This window comes from Prunus dulcis, chromosome 1 (genome assembly GCF_902201215.1).
Source record: "Prunus dulcis chromosome 1, ALMONDv2, whole genome shotgun sequence".
Classification (NCBI taxonomy): domain Eukaryota; kingdom Viridiplantae; phylum Streptophyta; class Magnoliopsida; order Rosales; family Rosaceae; genus Prunus; species Prunus dulcis.
This window is the reverse complement of record NC_047650.1, coordinates 30,051,344-30,074,376: the sequence shown is the minus strand read 5'-3', so window position 1 is coordinate 30,074,376 and position 23,033 is coordinate 30,051,344. Positions and strand designations below refer to the sequence as shown.

At 38.6% G+C, this 23,033-nt stretch overlaps 5 protein-coding genes, 1 long non-coding RNA gene and 1 pseudogene across 9 annotated transcripts in view; 5 read left to right on the top strand and 2 right to left on the bottom strand.

Annotated features, from left to right (window-relative positions):
* Positions 1 to 238: 238 nt before the first annotated feature.
* On the bottom strand, positions 239 to 2,904 carry LOC117623202. The gene is made up of 4 exons (XM_034354094.1): positions 2,522 to 2,904; positions 2,257 to 2,415; positions 1,660 to 1,908; positions 239 to 776 (listed from the first exon to the last, which is right to left on the bottom strand). Exons 1-4 carry the CDS (start codon positions 2,666 to 2,668, stop codon positions 498 to 500), a joined length of 834 nt encoding a protein of 277 aa, XP_034209985.1. The 5' UTR covers positions 2,669 to 2,904; the 3' UTR covers positions 239 to 497.
* Positions 2,905 to 3,991: 1,087 nt separating this feature from the next.
* Positions 3,992 to 5,058, top strand: LOC117623222. The gene is made up of 2 exons (XR_004585097.1): positions 3,992 to 4,435; positions 4,598 to 5,058. It is a non-coding gene; the product is annotated as an uncharacterized LOC117623222 (long non-coding RNA).
* Positions 5,059 to 5,173: 115 nt separating this feature from the next.
* LOC117623193 (probable alkaline/neutral invertase B) lies at positions 5,174 to 7,745 on the bottom strand. Its single transcript, XM_034354082.1, has 5 exons — positions 7,650 to 7,745; positions 6,956 to 7,345; positions 6,441 to 6,872; positions 5,791 to 6,349; positions 5,174 to 5,666 (listed from the first exon to the last, which is right to left on the bottom strand). The coding sequence occupies exons 2-5, from the start codon at positions 7,325 to 7,327 to the stop codon at positions 5,371 to 5,373; spliced, it is 1,659 nt and encodes a 552-aa protein (XP_034209973.1). The 5' UTR covers positions 7,328 to 7,345; positions 7,650 to 7,745; the 3' UTR covers positions 5,174 to 5,370.
* A 1,720-nt stretch (positions 7,746 to 9,465) lies between these two features.
* Positions 9,466 to 11,792, top strand: LOC117614199. Its single transcript, XM_034342924.1, has 5 exons — positions 9,466 to 9,842; positions 9,963 to 10,074; positions 10,450 to 10,520; positions 10,598 to 11,191; positions 11,353 to 11,792. The coding sequence occupies exons 1-5, from the start codon at positions 9,639 to 9,641 to the stop codon at positions 11,470 to 11,472; spliced, it is 1,101 nt and encodes a 366-aa protein (XP_034198815.1). The 5' UTR covers positions 9,466 to 9,638; the 3' UTR covers positions 11,473 to 11,792.
* A 533-nt stretch (positions 11,793 to 12,325) lies between these two features.
* LOC117617908 lies at positions 12,326 to 16,457 on the top strand (annotated as a pseudogene).
* A 1,813-nt stretch (positions 16,458 to 18,270) lies between these two features.
* LOC117620294 (nucleolar protein 58) lies at positions 18,271 to 20,853 on the top strand. The gene is made up of 4 exons (XM_034350490.1): positions 18,271 to 18,799; positions 18,928 to 19,128; positions 19,240 to 19,310; positions 20,344 to 20,853. Exons 1-4 carry the CDS (start codon positions 18,473 to 18,475, stop codon positions 20,651 to 20,653), a joined length of 909 nt encoding a protein of 302 aa, XP_034206381.1. The 5' UTR covers positions 18,271 to 18,472; the 3' UTR covers positions 20,654 to 20,853.
* Positions 20,854 to 21,981: 1,128 nt separating this feature from the next.
* LOC117616555 overlaps positions 21,982 to 23,033 on the top strand; it is a 2,115-nt gene continuing 1,063 nt past the window's right edge. For all 4 annotated transcript variants that reach the window (XM_034345907.1, XM_034345905.1, XM_034345906.1 and 1 more), the window contains exons 1-2: positions 21,982 to 22,624; positions 22,856 to 22,918. In XM_034345907.1, the coding sequence (XP_034201798.1) occupies positions 22,196 to 22,624; positions 22,856 to 22,918 (492 nt within the window). In that variant the 5' untranslated portion in view covers positions 21,982 to 22,195. The remainder of the gene's footprint in view (positions 22,625 to 22,855; positions 22,919 to 23,033) is intronic.

The window sequence follows — 23,033 nt, the reverse complement described above, 5'->3', positions numbered from 1 at the left end:
CAAAAGTAGCATCTCACGAGTCCCCTTCTATCCCCAAACAACACGGAGTGCCCTTGGCTTTCTGCTGCCTGCCTGCTTGGGTTGCCCCAAAGGACAAATAAATATAAAAACTAGAATCCGACTGATAACTTATTAAAACCACTTGCAAACATGGGTTATGTCATTTGATTATGAAAGTGCCAATGCCCCCCAACTCCTTACACTATCGTTTGTATTAAAAATCCAGAAGGCGGAAACAAAATAATGAAGATAGCTTTTGGCAAGTCAAGCTAAGAAGAAACTTTCATATACATCAAGCATCCACAGCTTAATCTAGAGAGTTCACTCTACATACAATTGTACATTCACAGCATATACATCGAATAATATACAGATATGCCGATGTCAAAGTTACAATATATTATACACACACCGATTACACTAAGAAAGTTAACTTATACACACAACATGTACAAGTAAATATATAAATGTCAAGTCATTGTTCCCAGCCCGATCCACTAACCCCTTCTGTGTGCGCTTTGGCACGACCAAGATGGGCTTGAGGGATCAGCAACACAGATCTGAACTCGTAAGACCTCATGAATGGCACCTCGATAAAGCACCGCAAGAACCTCCTCTTGTTTGGCCAAACCAACATCTATCAGAGTGAACCGACGAGAAAGTAATTCATCACGCATTCTGAAGCCGTGGGACCATATCCCAAGCTTCCACCATTTAACACAAACTTGCCGCTCAGATATCTTCCTACTCTCGAGTGCTTTCAGGACACAGTTGGCCTGCCAATTTTGTATTTTAACTACTATAAGTATCTAAAATCAAATTATTAGCAGATATGGGATTCTTATTTATTTGCCATACGGCTACCTAAACGTTATGCCAGCAATGGAATGCATATATATATATCATCCCTCACCAGTACCATAGCCGCACTATTGTAGATGAAAAACAAAACAAACACAGAATTTCTAGCTTCCAAATGTTCTCTGTTCTATGGCTTTCAATGGAAGGTTTAAAGATTAAATTCTCTGTGTTTTCTTTGACAGAAACTAAAGAACCATAAATATCTCAATACGTTCAGGGTATGCGATTGTATAATTCGGCTAAGGGAAATCAGTAACTCAATGCCACTGCAGTTCAGCCAAACATGGAAATACACAGAAAACTCGTTGAAAGGAAAAGAGAGAGAGAATTACAGAACGAATTGTATCATTAGAAGTAATTTTGAACTGACCTCAAAAGGTTCCCTTATAATTTATACACAGCCACACAAGCTAAGATAGCTGAGTTTGTAACCGCTAACTGTCATATTTCTTTTTTCTTTTTCTTTTTCCTTAACAACCTTTACAGTCTAAATGACATTCAGACTGGTATTTGATTATACTAGCCTTTGTTCTTCAGATTAGAACAATATAACCCTTTTCAAATGTAGCACATGCTATAGCACATTTTGTAAGTTTAGCCATGTTTGAACAAACAGATGGTCTAAATTGTTGGCTAAAAGAGTGAGAGAAGACGGTGCAATTCCTCTAAGGTTATAACAGAGTACTCAATATATGGCCAACAACAGAGTATTGATGCAATTCGCAGAAAAATAAACAACTTTGAAACATAGATTCCTACAGAAAGTTGATCAGTAGACAGTGTGATAAAAGTATATACCGGCACTCCAAGCCAATTAATGCAGTAGTGCAAACCAAGTAGGTTAACCAGCACAGTAAGCTCTGGTTTGAAAAGAAACATTTGTACATCCTGATATCCAAATTGCAGTGCGTGCAAATCTTGCATTGCCTTCTGATACTCCCCAACCTCAAGGGATGCAGATGATGAGCATGTTTCCACAAACTGAACCACCGAGGTAGCACGAGCCGCCTTCTCATTGTGCAACTCCATGTAAAAGCACCTCCATCCCTATCCCATTATTAATTTCCACATAAGAATATAACAACATAAATTGACTAACCAATAACTAAGCAAACATGTTGTTAGTTGATACTCATAAAACTACAAACAAACATGATGGAAAATTGAAAACCTATCGTCTTCCTTTCTACGAAATCATTGGATATATCATTAGGAATGGCACCACGAGATCAAAATTTTAAGTAATTAAATAATCTGTTTGATTGATTGAGAAATTAAACAAAATTCTGGTATAACAATTGAACATATTAGAAATAGGAAAGTAAACGGTGAACAAGAACTGAGTTATCAAAAGCTAAAGGGAAAAAAAAAAAAGTGTAAACAGAGGGAGAATACCATGGACATGGGTTTTTTTATTGCAGAGGAAGAAGAAGACCCATCGGACAATTCAAGAGAGGGCCATCTGTCTCGTACCAGAGACTCCCATATGCAATCCGACCCACACAGCTCCCTCCATAACCGGGAACAACTGGCCAACGAACAAAGGTCCGGCACCTTCGTTTCCAAAATTGAAATTGAATAAATACATAAAATCAATATTCGTAGGTTGAAGAAATAATGATCGGAAATAATATGAAATGATTAAGCACCTTCAGCTCACCTGCAGGAACGAAGCAATTTGGAGGGCAACATCCTCCTGAACTGGGAGAGGGCTCATTTTGTTTTGCTTGGGACTTTGAAATGAGAATGCATTTGACTTCAGAGTTTGGGGACTTTCGGCCTTTTCCTCTTTCCACCTCGTTGTCATTGGAGTATCCTTAAGGAACGACGCGTAAACTCGCGTTTCAGAAACCAAAACGACACGATTTAGGCATACCGAATTTTACTCGACGAGATGAATTTGTGCCCCAGCAGTAAGACAACGTTCTGGGCTTCCTTCTCGGCCATGAAACGACATGAGAGGACCTATGATCTGTAGTTGAAGATAATAAATGAAGGAAAACGTTTATTTTTAACGATTAGCTGGGTGGGAAGGATGGAGATGAGAAATGACAGAGATAAAAGAAGGTGAGAGAATATATATAAAAGGTAAAACGAAAAACAGGATTGTGAGTTTACCTTTTTCTTTGCCTAAAAATAATGGTAACTTTTATTTGAGCTTCTAAATTTGCTTACAAAAATTGAAAGATGAAAAATAGAGACAAATAAATAAATTTGAAAGATGATAAACCAAACCTAGGGTGGGCATCAATCTGGCCGAACTAACGAAACCGGTTGAATCAAATCAAATTATCGGTTTGGTTTGGTTTTAACTAAGAAGAAGTCAAATGGTTTAAAAATCGAACCGAATTGTGTATGGTTTGGTTTGGTTTGGTTTTGAGCTTTTGTAAACTGGTCTAAACCAAACAGGACCATTTATGTGTATATTTATTTATTTATATTTTATTTTACATGTGCAATACTCTAATTAGTTAATAACTATATAAGACTATTTGAATTGAGCTATATTAGTTAGTGAAATATAAAGTTTTATGACATTTTGAGCTTTAGGATGGTTTCACACTCCAGAAAATGAATTATGTATGAAGCAAGTTATGAATTTGTTAGTTATAGTTGGGCTAACAATGTTGAAAAAATGCAAAAAGAAAGAGAATTGGGCTGAGACCCAAACTGGAAAAACCAAATCGAATCAAATTGTCTTAAATTGGTTTGATTTGGTTTGATTTCCTTTATAATTTTTATCCAAACTAAACCGAACTAAACAGTCATATTGTAATTGGTTTGGCTGTGATTTTGAGGTGAAACCGATCCAATTCGGACCGTACCCACCCCTAACCAAACCAGTCCTTTTTTCTTTCTGACACTCGATATTAATCACAATACAACGTTAAAACATATCAATATATTTTTAGAAGATTATCTGTCCTTTTTTTTGTTTTTTGGGTGGGTTCTGAGCTCAATAGGATACCCATTGGGCTCCAAAGTCTTGAATTCTCCAATTTTTTTAAAAGCAGAAAATAATGGTTTTACCTTTTTCTTTGCTTGAAAACAAGGGTTTTACTAATCTTGTAAATTTGCTTACAAATAGAGGATGCCGGCAACAAGGCAACAAGGCCTCTTGAGACCGGAAGCCAACGTTGTTCATAGACGTTAATGATTAATGTATGTTCTGAACCTTTTGGTCCGATCCAGATTCTCACAAAACCAATGTGATAAACCAGTCTTTTTCTACTCACGGCTAACACGAGATATAATCTCAGGAAGCCTACAATCACAACAAAGAAGGCAACAGTCAGATTGAGAGCATACATGATACATGTACAGATTCGCCGCAGGAAAATATATGCCTACACATACATCACGTACATCAAAATATATCAATATCGTTCACAAGTTTATATTAACGAACATTTTCTAGAAAAGCCTCCCCATTGTGTGTAGTGTCCCAAGACCAAACTGCACTTCAGGGATCTGCTATGGTGATCTTGACACGTGCTGCACGTGCTATGCGCCAATCGCTGATCAACCCCAGAACCTCCTCTCCTTCGTACATTGCAAGGTCTTCCAAAGACAGGTAACGAAAATGTGACCCATCCGGTATGTAGAAGTTGTGATATCTTGCTCCTGTAAAGTGCTTCGAGGACACATACGGCCTGCCAATTATGTATTTAAAGGTATCTAAGTCTACAATGTTACAATTTGACATTTCTGATGATTTTTTATTTCCCAAATGCAGATCTAAAGGTTGAGCCAGCCACACAATACAAACAGTATGCCTTCTCAGGGATAGGGGCACAAGCTTATACATTAACATAGAGCTCTTAGCTTTTAAAACTTTGGACAAACATGTTACCGGGTGGTTTCTGCACTCTGGCTTTCAAAGGAAGGTTGAAGTTTAAATTCCGAATGAGAAACTAAAAATTGTATATGTGCAGGTTTGCAGAAAGTGCAAGGGTAAGGGAAATCAAGAACTCCAAACATTTGCAGTTCTTCCAAACACACAAAAAAGAAGAAGCAGAAAACACGATGAAAGGAACGGAGGAGAGCACATTGTATCATCCAAAGTGCATTTTTGTTTCTGAACTGGAGACGTTTCCTTTATACACAGCCAGATAAGCCAATCTAAATGAGACTGCTAACTATTGTATCCATTTGCTAACAACCTTAACAGAATATACACTCGTATTTTCTATGGTAGATGATATCTTCAGAATCAATTGACCGATTTTCCATTTTCATAAATTGGAGAAATGAAGCACATTTCGCAAGTTAAATCACGTTTGAACAAACAGAATGACACGCCAAAGAGACTTGCTTTTCCGAAAAGTTTAATTGGTAAAATTTAGAAGAGAATATGCAAAAACAGAGGAGTACAAAGCTCTGTAAATGCTTAATTAAAGTTCCACTGTCTCTCCAAAAATAGTATGCCGAAGTGTTGGCTTAAAATATTGTAACAAACAATTGATGCATTATGCATAGCAAGAAAATGAGAAGGCCATCTGCATTGAATTAAGACGACCATGAAGCAGATCTTTTAACAAGGGGTTTCATTTGCTTGTCTTCCTCCAGAGAAATCATGCCCAAATGAGACGGGTCTTCCAGCATCATCTTAGCCACCAAGTACCCAGCAATGGACCATGTCTGAAACTTACGTGCCTGCTTTCCCATGTACCTTCCCAGCTTCCCGTCATAATACTCTGGCCAGCTGTCTTTCGACAACCGACTTTCCGCAAGCTCAATCGCACGTCGAGCAATTTGGGGTCGCCCCGTCTTTATGCACGCCGCCGTCAACAGCCACAGAAGCACTGCGCCCCACACCCCCCCCGCCCATCACAAAAACCAATTCATTTTATCATTCATATTAACTAATTAATTAGTAATTAAACAAGATGTTTTTTTTTTTTTTTGCAGAGTTAAACATGAGGTCACCTGGCCAAGAGCCCCCGTTGTGGTAGCTCCACCTGATATTCTTTGGGTCGCACCCAGTGACGATTTTCCATTCGTGACTTTCTATGGCTGGGTAGCAAATTTTCAATGGCATTTCTCCAACCAGCTCTTCCCAGCGTGACTCGATAAGATCCATGATCGCTGATGCTTGCTCTGGGGTCGCCAAAGACGATAAAATTGCCACACAGTTGCCCAAGCAGAACCAGCGAAAGTCCATTCTTGCTGGGCTCACGTTCCCAATGAAGTAGCCACCGCGGCTCGGCATGAAATCGAAAACCCAATCTGGAAGCGAATCGGGCATCACGTTGAACTTGTTCACTGCAGTGTGAGAATACTCCTCTGTTTTGTAGCGGTAGATATCGTTGAGCTGCTTCAGGTCCAGCCAAAAATAGCTCCGCATGTGATAACTTAGAGCGTGGAGGCGATCAGTTATGCGCTCCACGAACTCCTTCCCAACGTTGTCTTGCTTAAGCAGAAGCAGAGCACATCTTAAAGCCATGAAGAACAGTGCTTGTATTTCAATTGGGTACCCATATACACCCTGTAAATTGTAGTTGTGTGGTAATTAGTTAAAGGATGAGATGAGTCATTAATGTACGAAAGGTGTTTGGATAATGCGCAAGTGAACCAACCATTCTCCGGTCAATCATGCAGCATCCATCAGCACAGAGCAGAGTTGGGAAAGTATCAAAGCCCTCTGAGAGACACAGGCTGAGGATAAGGCGAATGCCATTTTGGCATTCGGGCATTTCAGAGAGTGAAGTGTCCCCTGTAGACTTTGTGTAAGCACGAAGCAAGATGATCCACCAAAACCCAGAATCAACTGGAGCTACTCTCCCTATTGCACTCTCACCAAAATCCGCAGTTATGGTTTCGAAATTTCTTACAGGGTCATGGAGCACTTTGAAACTTGCTGGCATCACCCCTTCTCCAAGCTTGAACTGATCCACTATTTTCTCCCATGATTGGAGGCGAAGTGTTTTCAACAGAAAGTTTTTCACTATTTCATCCTCCCGATTCATCAAAAAGGCCAATGCACTAGGCACAAAATCCCTAACAAAGACCTGTCATGCCACTTAGACTAACAAGTCAATTTAAATCTCTATATTGAAAGAAAGAGATATGTGGGATTTAATTAATTAATTACCTGATCATAGTTAAGTTCTTCGACAGAATGATCGACGGCGGCAAGTGTTCCAACAGGCTGGCCGCGGAAGTGAACGACAGAGCGCCTCAAGGTTTCCCATGCATCGGCAACCATGGGATGCGATTCATAGTAGCTGCTTGGTCTAGGGCTCCCCAGAAAACAGGACCTTCTACAAGGAGACCCTATGTTGGACAATTCGCTGATTGACCTTTCATCAAAGGATCTCTTCCTTTCCACGTTCACTTGCCTTGGTCTGTCAAGTAACCTCATCACATCAGAGTCTTCGCCGATTTCAAATAGGGTGCCCACCGTCGTCTCAAGACTTCTTACATTCCCATTTTGACCAGTATGATCCCCATGAACCGGAGACATCTCTTCAGATTCTCAATCCTGAAACACCAATTTGAGTTACAAGTTATATAGGTTCAAGCTTCTGCATAAATTGATCAACAGAAAATTATAATAAACTTTCATCAACCATCAAACTAACCAGTAAGTTCATCACATATGAGGTCCATAAATGTTTTTAAAGAAGGGTCAAGTTGACAACAAATTTATATTATACATCGCAGACCATTTGCTTGCAATACAAAAAAAGTACAGTTATAGCATAAAGTTAGGGAAAATATAACCCATATGTGTATTTTTTCTTCTTCTTTCTTTCTTAAAGTCGTTGAGTATAACGTATGCTTACCAAAAGAACGTAGCCGGAAGAGGCTTGCAGGGACCTCAAAGCTTAGCAAAGATATGGAGGAGGTGACATGAAAGATGAGAAACAGGCGGTGGGAAGAAGATGGGGTGCTCCTGCTGCCTGGAATATGGCATTTTATATGGTGGTGTGAACTGGAATTCGGGGAAGAATAATAAGTTGGCAGCAGCGAAGTAAATATGGACGGAAGTTGGTGATCTCGGGAAATCCGTTGGCGGCTTGGGATGTTCCCCTCATTTTTTGTCTTTTGTTTGTTTTTATGTACTACCAATGGATTTTATGCATGTAATGTTTTTCCTTTTTCTCTACTCCAAAAGGTTTTTTCTTCATTTTCTTTTTAGTTTTTTTTATGGGGCTCTTTTGATTGACGTACGTAATAATACCAAAAGGAAGGTTAAGGCTTAAGCAAACATTTTCCAGGAACACATTACAAAATTGAAGATATCTGTCATGAGCGTGTTCTTTTGCTTTAAATTAAAACAAATCGTGATCTCTTGTTAATTTTGGAGAGTTAACCTTGCTTATCAATGTAGCCTAAGAAAAAAGAACATTTTGGGATAATTTAAAGTCATTTTTGAGAGATCATAAATCTTAAAGAACCTTTACGATATTATGAATTCCTATTTGTAAGTAAAAATGGTTCTATTCCAAAATTAATTGGAAATGCAAGCGTCTTGTAATAACATTATAAAAAGCTCCTTTTGTTTATGTATGATTAGAAATTATGGTTTCTAATGTCGCTATGGATAAGAATCGACTAGTCTTTCAATAACAATAGATATAGATGGTCACAATTTTGCCCTATTGCTCGTCTTGGCCCGCACGCATCACCTTTTATAATATTAACTAATGGAACCTCATCAATTTTCAACGAGAAAATGGCATGGTTGCCTGAAAATAAATAGTTATATGGACTTCCTTTTCTAATTCAAATATGTAGCAACTTGCTTTGCTGTGCTGTGTGAGTTAAAGACTATATTGTAAGAATAATCAAAAGCAAGCCGTTTTATTTTATATAATAATTGCAAAAACCGGAGGGTTGAACAAGTTTGAGAACATGTCAAAGTGATTCATCCTGGAAAATAAAAAAAGAACAAATTATATACAAACAAAATAATAAACGAATTAACACAAAAAACAAAAACAAAAGGCAAGAAAGAGAGGGGCACGTACGTATAAGAGCACTTCTAGCGGCAAGGGGAAGTCCGAGCAGGAGAGAGCCTGGGCCCACGTGACGGCTCCAACGAGGGCAAGCCTGGGCAAGGTGTGGGGCCCACCAACTCGGCAAGCCCACAGGCAAATCTAGCCTATGCTGCTGTCTGGGCAAGTCACGTAATGCTGACATCATAATGACATCAACAACCAATTAAAATAATAATAAAAATTCAAAAAAAAAAAACCAAAAAATTCAAAAAAAAATTTATATATAAATACCTAGCCATATTCTTTACTTCCCACACCAACACCCTAAAATCCTATCAAAATTAATCGTTTATTTATAAAAAAATAAAAATAATTTAAAATGAATAGTAATTGCCATTTGCCATAGTAATGGGTGGAAACACACTTTGCCTTTGTAAAGACTGGCACTATTTATATGAATAGTAACAGCCATTGACTCCCCTTGCCCTTTACTATTATAGCAAATAGGTGGAAGTGCTCTAAGAGACACCCTTATTGACTGTGAGGAATTTTAGGCCCACGGTGGGCCCATTATGATCTGACCGTTAAAGGCCCAGGTCTTTTAAAAGGAACCCAACCCAATCTAGGCTAACCCATTTTGCATTCCCAATTCATATACCGCTTCGCTTTCAAAATACGATACGAGAAGTGATATTCGACCGTTGATACTTGAAAGCCCTCTTTGTAACTCTACTAGTCTACTACTCTCTTCAACGGTCTTCTTCTCCAAAACTTTGCTCCGAAAGAAAGATTCAATCTTGTTCTTCTTCTTCTGTGATTTCTTTTTCACAAATGGCTGTTAAGGAGCGCTCGAGAGCCTCCTCTCAACGTCAAAACTGGCAGAACACATTCAACGGTTTGGTGCAGATGATACGGGATCAACAATCACAGCTCGAGACACTGGCCAAAGACCGACAACTCCTTGAAGATCGCGTCCGAACGCAAAACGAGCGATGGACCTATGATATTCGTCTCTTGGAAGATCAAATCTCCCTGGTAACTTCCTCAAATTTTTTTTCTTTTCAAATTATCCATGAATTCGAATTAGGGTTTTGGAAAAAGTTGTTTTGAGTTTTGCTCCAATTTGTTGTGATTTTCTTGTAATTTTTGGTGTAGATGAAGGGGGATTTGGAATTTCAAGAGTTGGCGGGCTCCCTTCAGGCGGCCAAGTTTGAGTTGGTCCTGGGATTGAAGCAACGAGAGGGTTATCTCACCAAACTCAAATTAGGTGAGTATTTTTTTTTTTTAATATCTAAAAAGGGTCTCACTTTATCAGCATTTTGTTGTTGTTGTTGTGATTTTATATGCTTTCCTTACAATTCCGTTTTGAAAGAACAAGAATTCCATTTTTGTATGATTTCCTAATAATTTCAGTTAATCTTCCTTCACCCTATGAATCTTTTCGGTTTCAAGGCCTGTTAAAGTACCCCAGATATGTTGGGTTTCAGTGGTTTTTGCGTGGAAATAACGCAGTCTACTAAATTAGCAATGCTGTCTCATATTTTCAGCCATAGGTGGTAGATTTTAACTAGGTCAGGTGTATGTGGATATGAATTCCTCCTTTTAATGTAAATCTTATTATTAACCTTTTATTAATCTACAGAATACACGGACAGTGAGTTAGAAGGTTTCAAAGGATGGTTTGACTTATACAATAAATTCTCTGATTTAAAGGTATATACACAGCTTCCTGTTGTAATTTTGTGTGATTTTCTGTTTGGATGTTGTTCTAAGCTCCCAATTGTTTATAGGGAGGAGGCGAAGATGGGGATAAAAGAATTAGCAACACAAAGTCCCCCAAAAAAAGCAAGCAAGAGAAACAGCGTTCTAAACAATTGGAAGATGACCTCAGGAGGTTAAATCAGCAGTACGATAAGCTCACTTCAGAAAAGAGCTCGGAGGTATCCGCACTATTGGCAGAGAAGAAGTTTGTGTGGAATCAGTATAAGATTATGGAAGAAAATTACACCACTAAACTAAGGAGCAAGCATTCTGAAGTTGAGCAGGCGGAGGCAAAGATACAAAATTTTCTTGCTCATATGGAGCACTTACAATCCTCAAATAAGGAAAAGGATGGCAAGATTGCAATATTAATAAGTAAAATTGCTAAGATGGAGTCTGATTCAAATAAGTTGAAGGAAGAAATTTCCAAACTTTCAACGGAATTGGATTTGTTAAGAAAGTCCACAAGTGCTTCCTCTACTCCTCTCTTGAACCATTGCACGGCAGGAACTAGAACTTATAGCTTGAGAGGCAACAATAGTGCTAAGGATAGAACCAATGTAACTGTGAAGAAAGATTCATCTGCTGCACAACTTCCTGATCCCATAAAGGACACCAGAAAGGTACTATTAATTTTAACCGGATGGATTTGCTGACATGTTCATGCTCTGATTTTGCTAAGATGCACACAGGATAATTAGAAAATCAAAAGATACTTGTTTATCTTTGTGTGCTTGTGAGTCTATAAGCTGATTGGATCATATTTTTGTTTCTGGTTGAGCAGGGGAGCAGCATCTCAAAGAGAAAAATAGACGATGTTATAACGATTTCGGAGACTCCAAAGTTGTTCTCATCCAGATTTAAAGTACCGAAATTGAAGAATGCATCACCAGGCATAAGATAACCCTCCCACACCATTTTCCAGAGGGTAGTTTATTGCCCCACTGGTAGTTTCTTGTGGAGAGTGGAGTTTTAGGCTTGTTTGTGTAGTCTCTTAGGTTTCTTCGGTTTTATGTAAATTATGTGCCTATTTTAGCCTAGGGCAGACAAGTCTTTTTAGTGCTATCATTCTAGCAAGTAGGTTTCGGATCTGTCATCTCTGGACAGTTATAGCTTTGGGCCTGTAACATGATTGTAGGTGCATTTATGTGTTACCTCGCACATTTTTTCTGTAAATCTAAACGACAGTGTTTGACTTTGATTGTAAATCTTGCGTTTCGGATATTTAGTTGTTTCCTTTTTTTTTTTGGTTCAACAACTATCTATAGTTTTAGATCAAAAAAACAAAGAACTCAGCAGCATATCTTTCAATAAAAAAGAGATTATTAGATGAAAAAAATCATTTAGAGCCTTTAAAAAAAGTCATTTTGAAGAATAAATTTGCATTGTCGGCAAAAATAAAATAAATAATTGAATGAATAATTTGCCTTTAAATTATTTTATTTTATTTTAATCACGGGATCCAAACACCACAGTGTACATTGTCCATTATTCATGTGAAACACAAATAGCATTTTGCAATGAATGGAAACACAACAAGCCTTTTGCAATGGCTGCCATTATTCACGTAAGTAGTAACGGCCCTTGTCTTATCCTTGCCCTTTGCCATAGTAAACTATTGAAAATGCTTTTACACACGCGGGCGAGTTTGAACTGGGCCATGGGCTCCACCTTTATTCTCTTTTCATTCATTCATTAAATATATTTTTTTTTCAGTAAAACCTCTCCTCTCCCCGTAAAACCCTTGTCCGTCGAGGGATATAACAAAGCTTCTGTATTTTTCTGATTGTCTACCCAGATGCATCAAAAGGCTCTCTTTCTCCGACAAACAACGATACCAACTAAATTATAGCTATAGAGGTATTTCGATAATATATAGTACTCACTTTTATATTTTCTTTTGTTTTTGTGTTTTTGGGTATATATGTTTTGCAAGCGCATTCTGTGATTGTGTTTGTGTCACTGTGTGTCGTGTTTTCTATTCTTTTGGTGCTCTAAAAAGTTGCAAATCTTGATTATCTCAAACTCAGTTCACCGATTAAAATTAAGTAGAACTATGTATTTGGTTGGCTTGTTTATATCAGTGCCCAAGAATATAGATATTTAGTTGGGCTGCATTGCTCATCAAGTTTCTGGCCATTTTGCATTTGAAGGATACTAAACTGGATTAAGCAAGATGGGTGTGAAACAAGATGATGATGGCACTATTCTACCTCCAACCGAACTGGTACGCATTACTTTCTGTTGTATTGGCTTGTAGTCACTTGCTGTTCAATCTCATCTCATAGACATGTGTTCATGTCATTTGATGTTATATTGTTAATGTTTTTGCATTTTGTTTTGATTATTCTACTTCTTTAACTGAACCCTGATAAGGCCTCCTGCTCTATGGCCACATTTAGCCTTTTAGCTGCGGTACTTTTGAAATGTGTGAAATTCTCATATGTTCTGTAACTTTTTTTTCTAGTTAAAAACTTGCGTTATGCCTCATCATTTTGGCAATCTGGGCTGTAATCTTGTCACTTTGTGTTACAAAATTACAGAATAAATGGGAAATATCTTAAATTTCAGGAGAAGATACATGATGGGCTTGATGTGAGTGTGAAGAAGTTTCTTAGAGGAAGCGAAACTAATTTGGAGGTAGACATCAGGAATTTGAGTTTTCATGGAACTTGTTTACTTGACACTGCATCATGCTTTCCCAATGTTTGCAGGGCTTGCAAGATAAAAAGTTGTAGGGTCAACTTGCTATTAGAGAAGAATTATATGGAAAATCCGCACAAGCTGCTGCTAAGGCTGAGAAGGTGAATTTTTGTTTAGTGTGATATTCAGTATGGGTGGCAGTGGCATGATAACATGACTCAACCCAGACATAAGTTAGTGGGGTTTGATTTACCATTGCTTGACACTAACACAAATATTGTCCTGTTATTTTAGTACATGTGATAAAATATATGTGAATTTTTATTTTTTTTTTTCATTTGTAATCCAAATTATCAGTGGCTTCTGCCAAGTGAGGGAGGTTATTTGGAGGCTGAAGGCACGGAGAAGACGTGGAGGATGAAACAAGAATCAATTGCTCGTGAAGTAGATATATCAAGCTCAAGGAATCAATATGATATCGTCCTACCAGGTTGATACCTAACTTTTTTTTAATTGATTTCTAATGATTGTTTAGTCACTCAGAATCTTGCAGTGAAGCTTTACTATTTCCCTTATTGTACTTAAAAGCCTGCATGTCTTATATAGCTGGATTTGTGGCTTTCTCATATCCCTTATGCAAATCTGATTCAGCTGGGCTAAGAAAAACTAATTTTGTGTGAAATGAAAAGGAAAACTGGAATTCTCCTCTCCAATGACAGGATTTTCAGTAAGACCATTGATACCTGGGTGGAAAGACTGACTTATTGGGTGGTGGATTTGTTGAGATAAAGATTCAAGGGGGTTGAACTGCTATTTCTATTTCTTATAAGCAAAATCCTTGCATCATTTAGTTTGTAAAAACCCGAAGATGTTGACACTTGAGCTCAAATTATTCAGTATATTGCCTAGATTAACTTTGCCTAGAATGTTCATTTCTGGCCTGCCTGACCTTACTCTAATGTTTATCCCTGAATCTTAACTTTCATCTGCAGATCTCGGTCCATACACGTTGGATTTCACATCAAGTGGTCGCCATATGGCAGTCTGTGGACTCAAGGGCCATGGCTATTGTTTGAATGTGAAATATAATAGTCAAACAATAGAAATGATACTAAGTAGTGATACAGTTTTGGTCTGATGCTGTGACCTTATTTCACGCAAAACTGTTCGTCTCTATATTGAGTTAGACGTGCTTCTTGCAGCCATATTCACTCGTCCTAGTCTGCATATGTGAAGTTTGAATATACTAGTTGTGAATTCAGTGCCCTTGATAAGATGCCAAACTTTGTATAGAAATTTCATGGGAGAGAGACTTGAAAGCAATACTATAAAATTAATTTTGGGTTGTAAACCTAAAAGATTAGGTGGTATCAGTACAATTTCCGCTTTTCTAAATGATGTGCTGGAATGCTGGGTCCTTGTTTTATTTGAACTTCAGGGTTTGACTGGAACATTGGGCTGATTAGCTAACTGATGATGTTCAGGTTAGGGAAACAGTATGTGATGTGGTGTTCCTACACAAAACAGTATGTGAGTCGTTCTTTGCTGCAGCCCAGAAAAAGTATAAAACCGTATGCAGTACTTAAGTTCTGTTTTGTAAATATTTTGACATTTACAGGGTTGATTATGTATTTCTTTCATTAGTTGGAAATGTTATGTTGATTTGCTCCCCATTTTACATAGTTTGTTTGGAAACACGGATGATATCTCCAGATTTTACTAAAACCTGCTCAGTCTACTTTGAATTGACATGTAGTACTGTTTTATCTTATTTAGTATGGCTAGTATGGCTAACGTTCTCATTCCTGGCAGTTATCCATATATTTATAACCGGGATGGCACTGAACTTCATTGCTTAAAGGTTAGCGTACTGCATTAAATAGGTTGTGTCTTTTAGATTAATTACTGGCTCACAATCCTGCAAACATTCTAAAGGCTTTACCTGTCCGTAACGCACTACCAATTACTCTAATAAATTATTTTTTTAGTTTCTTTCTAAAGCTCTCCAGATAGATTGGTGATGGTCTGACACAACAGCTGTATTTTAGATTGATGCATTTTTTCGTTTGTTAGTTATCTTGAGATGCTTCAATATTGAACTGAAGTTATACACATTTCTTATCATGTAGGAACATGGTGCAGTTTTAAGGCTTCAATTTCTGAAAACCCACTTCCTCTTGGCTTCAATAAACAATTTTGGGCAGCTTCATTATCAAGATGTAACAATGGGTGAGATGGTAGGTAGTTACAGAACTGGCTTAGGCCGTGCTGATGTGATGCAGGTGAACCCCTACAATGGGGTTGTTGCTTTGGGTCATTCACTTGGTACAGTTTCCATGTGGAAGCCTACAAGCTCTGCTCCTCTTCTGAAAAGGCTGTGTCACAGGGCCCCCCTCTCGGCAATGGCATTCCACCCGAATGGCCATCTCATGGCCACAGCTGGAAAAGAGAATAAAATTAAGCTTTGGGACTTGAGGAAACTTGAGGATGAGGCACTCCAAACTTTACCGGGGCAGCCAAAGACTTTGGATTTCAGTCAGAAGGTTCTTCTAGCTTGTCTGGGCTGTGGATCATCTGTACAAATCCTGAGAGATTTGCACGGGACTCAGAACTACAAGACATATATGAACCATCGAATGGTTAAAGGTTACCAAATAGAAAAGAAGTTGTTTCGGCCGTATGAAGATGTTCTAGGCATAGGGCACTCCATGGGTTGGTCCAGTATTCTGATTCCTGGTTGTGGGGAACCGAACTTTGATTCCTGGGTGGCAAATCCATTTGAAACATCTAAACATAGAAGAGAGAGGGAAGTGCACTCTCTGCTTGATAAGCTGCCGCCTGAGACAATTATGTTGGATCCCACAAAGATTGGCACAGTGAAGCCTCAGAGGAAGAAAGAGAAACCGACAAAGCAAGAGAAAGAGGTTGAGATTTGCTGTCAAGGGCACTGTCCTAAAGAAGAAAACCAAGGGGAGGAATAAGCCGAGTAAGAGGACGAGGAAGAAGAAGGAGATCATTGCAAATGCCAAGAGGCCTTTCTTGGAGCAACAAATGAAGGAGGAAGAACAACTGGCTAGAAAGAAGCAGAAAACAATTGAGCAAGTGCAGCTACCAACATCTTCAGAGAGGTTTGCCCGCACCAAAGCGACTGCATGAAATGATTGTGCTAGTTTAGTTATCTCTGTTTTATACTAATTCTATAAAGGACCCTTTACCTCAATCAAACTGACCAATCGAAAGATTTTAATGACTTGTGTACAAAATTTTACACCCTTTCGTTTCGTTTACTCTCTATTAAACTTGCCCTTAGATGAAGCTCTATCTCTTAACTGTTGGATCAAATTGATTAGCCGTTGAATCAAAAAGATAGAACCTTATGACCCTCACTATAGAATGACTCCAGAATCTAAAACGTGATGGTCGACTCGGCTCTTGCTTGAGCATCAATCAGTGTGAATATGAGTCCATCTTTAGCATGGCACCAATAAATTTTCATTTCCATGATCAAAATAGAAATATAGCACAAACTAGTTTGATTAAGAGCAGATAAATATGGAATATCACAAACTCTTTTAACATATGATTCATTTGTCATTAACTAGTAACACACCAGGATCACGAACTAAATAAATTCCAGTCAAAATAACACGACGACTATAAGTTACATGTACATGATGATGGTTGGTTATGAAGACTGCAAAACTAGTTTGATGGTCAATAAGAACGCCAGTGAGGCCACCAGTTGGATTGAAAAGAAGACCGATAACAGAGCAAGACGAGCAAAAGCACCAGAAACATAGCCACGCCCCAAGGCGACGCTGATCCTTCAGGTTGATGAACCACCCTCTCCTTGGTCTTCGGACTCAGCACCGGAAAGCTCCCGTACTTAATCAAAGAGTGAGTCAAAAATATCAACATAACGGGCAGAAACAAGAGAAATATATGAAAGCCGACCTTAGTTTTCTCCATCTGTGACCTGTAGCTGGTGTAAGATGAAAACAATAATAACACCAAGACGATGACGAGGAGTGCCAACAGAGGCGAAGGAGGTGCGGATAGGGAGGCTAGGCTCTCCTCCATCCACCCCTGCTTCCTTCCCCTTCTTTCACTCAATAACCAACCCATCTCTCTCTGTGTCTCTGTGTCTCTGTGTATTCTTCTGCGAGTGATAGATAATAATATGCGTGTGTGTATATATTATATAGAAGGGGCACTGACTGGTGAAGGTGAGGGAGAGACACTAAGACGATATGCAGGCATTATGGGAAATAGAGCTCAACTTTTTCCCAAAGTATTTTGAGGATATATAGTAGGTCTAAGGTCTGGTCTCATTTCATTTGATTGATTTGTGTTAGCTTTGGCATAAATTCTCGGCTCTAGATAGATTCTATCTCCCACCGAATGACCGACCTTTTCTTTTCATTCTTTTTCGATACATGTCAAATTGTCAATTGCCCACCAGTCTGGATTGATACCAAAATGTTAAACTTTTTTCATATCATTATTTTTGTATATAAAAAAGCACGCATATACAGGGAAAGAATATATGCCTTCTTCGTTGATTGCAAATCTTCATCATCATGGAAGGTTTGGATATGGTGTATCTACTTCTGCTGTGAGTGATACATATATAGATCATATACTATACTAACTTGTACACATGATAACGGGAAATTCATCAGAAATGACGGTCGTTAACACAACTTATCCACTGATAGTATAATAACACGTCTACTTATTTATTAATTATTCAACCCATATTTATTTATTTGAGTGTTATACAGATCGTTCTCTTCTTATAATAGAATTATTATTTTTCCGTTGCAATTGCGATATTCTAAATTATTCTAATGTATCGGAATAAGGTTCGAACTCAGTTACAAAAAGGCAGGTACTCTGTCTTGACTAATTGACCTACCCACATTTGCTTCTTGTAATAGATGGGCTAGGATCAGGCCTACAATATACAAGATTTAAGTATGGGCTAACATGAGTTGGGCTTCGTTTAGCCCATTAGACTTCCAAGCCTTTATCATAAAGAGTACGCCCACTCTCATGGATTTCCGTATCCGGTCCGATGTTTCCTTTTTGCACTAGGGTTTCAAATGTTTCCCGAAACGTTCAAAACTCGAAAACTCCGTGAAAACGGAGGGCTTTTCCCTTTTCGAAGTTCGAAATTTCACACCCATCGTCCTCCCCTCACTCCGATTTTCTTTTGTGTTTTTGGGTGCCAATTTCTCATACACTGGGAAAGCTGAAACATGCCTTCGGAGGAGGATGCGAAGCCCGTGAAGGTGCAGAGGGAAGTTAAAGAGGAAGAGGAGGACGATAAGATGAGCTTGGGTACAATAATGCTCAACCACAAGAAGAAATCCACAAAAATTATGAACAATGCGAATGGGAATTCCACATCTGCGGCAAGAGAAGCCAAGGTGAAGAAAGAAGAGCAGCTCGATAATGATTCTGATAAACCCACTAAGGCTAAGCCCAAACAAGAACCCAGAGTTAAGAAGGAAGAGAAGAACAACGACAGTGAGGATGAACGGGGTTCCAATGCTAAAAGGAGTTCCAATGCTATGCCCGATAAGGTTTCTGTCACTTTATTTATCTTTTTATAAATTTCCTTTTTTTCAAATGCGGTGACTCTGAATTTTACTGATGAAGGCGGGTATTTGGGTTCTTGTGATTTTCTTTGTGTAATGGGATGGGGATGAAGGAATTGAAGAAGAGGACAATAAAGAAAATGGAGGAGGAGGAGGAAGAGAAGAAGAAGAAGAAGAAGGGTTCAGTGGTTATACAAGAGCAGAAGAAGAAGGAGAAGAAGGTGCCAGATGCTACAACAGAGCTGAAGAAGAGGGAGAAGAAGGAGAAGAAGGTTTATGATTTGCCTGGTCAGAAGCGAGACCCTCCCGATGAGGTACACTGTCCCGGTTTTCTCCTTTCTCTTTCTTGTCAATGTAGTTTCTTTTCTCCCTTTTTGTTGCTTCGGGATTCTTAGGTGATTCTTGTGTTGTATTTTGGAATTCAGAGAGACCCACTTAGGATTTTTTATGAGACGCTTTATGAGCAAGTTCCCAAAAGCGAAATGGCACAGTTCTGGTGAGTGTTTGCTCTCCCATTTGTTTGATTGCAACACTGTTTTTGCTTGCTGAATTACTGTGTAGATGTTACATTCTGTTAGGTTCTTATAAAATATTAGGAGAAGCGGAAGTTGAAATGGAGCCTTAAATATTAGGGGAAGTGCTGTTTGAGCTGCCTTATGCTTCGGCTTGCTTCCAGGCTATATAATTTATTTGGAACTGTGTTTTATTATGCCAACTAATATTTTCTGATAGCTAGTTATACAGTCGCCACTATGCCGCTTGCCTGGCCTCCACAGTGTGCATCAAAGCACTGGCTTTGAATCACCTGCGCACTGGCTTTGAATCACCTGCGTATGTCTGTCTGATCATGCAACTGGCCTACTTGGTTGGCAACTCTTTCAGTCTATAAAGCTGCATGTATAATTATGATATGGGAGTTGAAATTCGAAGCAAATGATACATATTGTTGTCTTCTATGGGATGTTCATGAATAAAAATAATAGAAAAGTCTAAATGTACCTACCATTCAACCTTGTACCTTGTACCTTGTTGTTTAGTATGGACATGTTTATTTTGGTGCATGCTAGAATAGGGCACTTAGGTTTGTTATAGCTTGCTATTGACAGTTTGAAGTCTGCTTTTTGGTTAGTTGTCTCTTAGAGACCATGCCTTGGATAGTGTTTTGGTTTTATACTGGTAAAATACACATAAAAATGTTATGTTTTTCTTCCCAGTTTGCCTGTTTTGTAAATGCATGTTTTCCATTAGCGGATTTTAATAAAAAGAAGTAAAGAGGGCGAGCCTTGACTGCAATTGGTAAGGTTTGATCTTTTCAACGTTGCAAAGGTTGCGGATTCTAAATGAGAAGATGCTCCTCTCCACAATGTGGGTAAGAGTGTGTATCCTCCCATATCATGCAATGGTGGGAGTATCGTGCTTTTTAAGTTTTGCCCATTCTACAACTCTAGCAGGCATGAACTGACCAATTATAATTAGTGCTTGATTGCTTCTGTATAAGCATGCATTTCAAATTTTCAATTTGAATTCAGGCTGATGGAGTGTGGTTTGCTATCTAAAGAGGAGGCAAAGAGAGTGTTTGAGAAGAAGCAGAAGAGGAGTCAGCAGCAAAATCTCGGTTCTCCAATGAAAGCTGTAGCTTCTGTAAAGAAGAGCACACAGTCAGTTACTGTCAAGAAACCATCAACCCCAGTGCCTTCAAATCAAAAGAAGTCAACGGTCTCTAAAGATGCATCTACGCAGTCTAAGAAGCGGAAGAATGAAGATAGAAGCTCAGAGAGTGATTCTGATGATGACTTTGCGTTGTCCACTAGGCTAAAGAAGAAAAGGCAAGCAGCCTAGTTGTATTTCTGGTTAACAAATCACAGCACCTCACCTTTCTTCTGCTATTATTTGGTGGCATTCTGATTATGTGATTTAGCTCATTCATGGTGACCAATACTGGTCAATTGATGGCAACTTTTAACTGGACTGAATGTTGGCCCAACCAACTCGCCTGTGGCAATGAAGGGATCATTTCTAATCGTTCTTTTATTTGGATCTTTACTAGAGTCATAATTATATTCTTAACCGAAATTGCTTCTTTCTTTATTTATTTATTTACTATATGAATGTTAACTGCTGCTGACCTGAAAAGAAAAAAAAAGAAAAAAAGAAGAAAAAAAGAGAGGCATTGAGGAGTCAAATTTGGAAATATATGAAATTGTTCATAATTCCTCTCTCGTTCTCATTTAATGTCGTATAATTATCATTAATGCTCTTTTTGTGTGTGGTCATAATATCATTAATGCTCTTATATTCACTTTTTGTGTGTTGTTTTTGCTTGGGCCGGAAGTAACGGAATCCATGAGATGAGACAATGTCCTACAGCTACAATAAAAATATACGATCTTGAATATCCCAGCGTATATTGCAAAATGCAACCGTCTCTCTTGGCCTTTTTAATCAAACAGCGCACCGATTGTCTGGAGGATGCCAATGAATGCCATCAGGGATTATTAGCCAAACAACCACCCATTGCTTTTGTTTGGTTGAGAAGTTCATGGGCTTACGGTTTCAGTCCATTGGGTATCATCGGAAAATAAAATTTCCACAGGGCCCAAGTGGTCTAAGCTCGAGATTCGATTATTTCCATAAAACTTAGGGTCAGGCTGGTTTGGGCAAAAAAATAATAATTTAAATACTAGAGGAAAATGCATGTGAAGTGCATAAAATAAAATACAATTTAGGGACAAAGCTTCAATTAAAAGAAGTTAACTAACAATTTTGTGTGTTTATGGGAGAAAATACTAGAGGAAAAGGTGAATAAAAATAAAAATAGTCCTGGTAGGAGGACTAGGAGTTGTCTTGGTTACCACCCACGCCCGGTCGTTAAACCAACTCCAGCTACGAAAAACCCTAAAAAAGGTCAAGCAAAATTAATTCCTAATCCCCTCAATTCCTTTGTCACCGTGTTTCTGGAAAAGCTATATGGAAAGCAATATTTTCAGTCTTCCCATTCTCTTACTACTTCAAGTGCTGCTTGACACGTTCTCTACATCAAACCAAACAAGGCCGTAAACCCTAGGCTTAACCTCAATCTCTATATATACTCGACACGTGTCACACTCTACTACCTCCTAAAGGATTTTTTCTCTCGTTTTCCTTTATAAACACAAAAGAAAAGAACCCCGTCTCCAAGCAACTCGCTCTGCTCCCTCTCTCTCTCTCTCTGTCTCTCGTCTCATCAAATCCTCTATTTTTTCTCTCCACGCCGCTGTTGTCTGTGCTCTCTTGTGGTAATTGGTCTGCGTATATTTATATGTGCTGTTGGCTGCAAAGCCTGCCCAAGAATATTTCAAAACCTTCAATTGAAGAAACAAAGTGAAAGAGAGAGAAATCGCAATGGAACAGAGCGAAACAATGGTTATGGAACAGAGGGAACTCTTCCCTTGTTCTCCAAACCCCAGTGTGAGTGAGATGGAGGTCGCTGATATCTTGCTTCAGCTTCCTGATATGATCTACCAATTTGAGTCTCCTCTTCCAATTCCACTCTCGCTCGGCTGGGGATGTAAAAGCAAGAGATCTGCACTTGCTGTGAAAAACGACCACGCCTCAACTCTGCAGCGCCTGCGTCATCTTGGTCTGCCACCGTGTTGGAGTAAACTACTACGGTGTTGTTTTACTCCCAAGTCTTTGGCCAAGAGTCCTGTACCACTTCTCTCTAATGCTATTAAGGTTGAAACTTCGAGCCCTGATACGCCGCTCTCCTTCGAGCCCAGTGAATCCGACGACAAGCCTCAGCAATTGAGAAGAAGAGTCCTCGGTAAAAGGGTAAGTCTTTTATTCTCTATTTCGAGTCTTTCCCTTCTACATCCTTTATCTTCTTCTTTTTATTTTGTTGTATTTTTTGTGATATAGGTTTTGCTTCTCTGGCAATTCTGACAACTGGGTTCTGTCGCTTTTTTTCTTTTATTTTTTCCCGATTACGGTTTTTTTTTTTTTTTAAATTTACTTTGACTGTTTTCTGATATTCCATTATTTTGGTTGTTCTTCATTGTGCAGAAGAGGGAGGAATGGAGTAAGATTATAGACGAACTGACTCAGGAGAAAGAATCGGTGCAATTGGTGAGTCTTTTTTGGTTCTTTCTAGCATTTATTTGTCTTTTTCCTCAAATTTTAGTGTGCTAATTATCCTTTTATTATATATATAAGAAAATCCAAGAAAGAGAATAGCTCCATA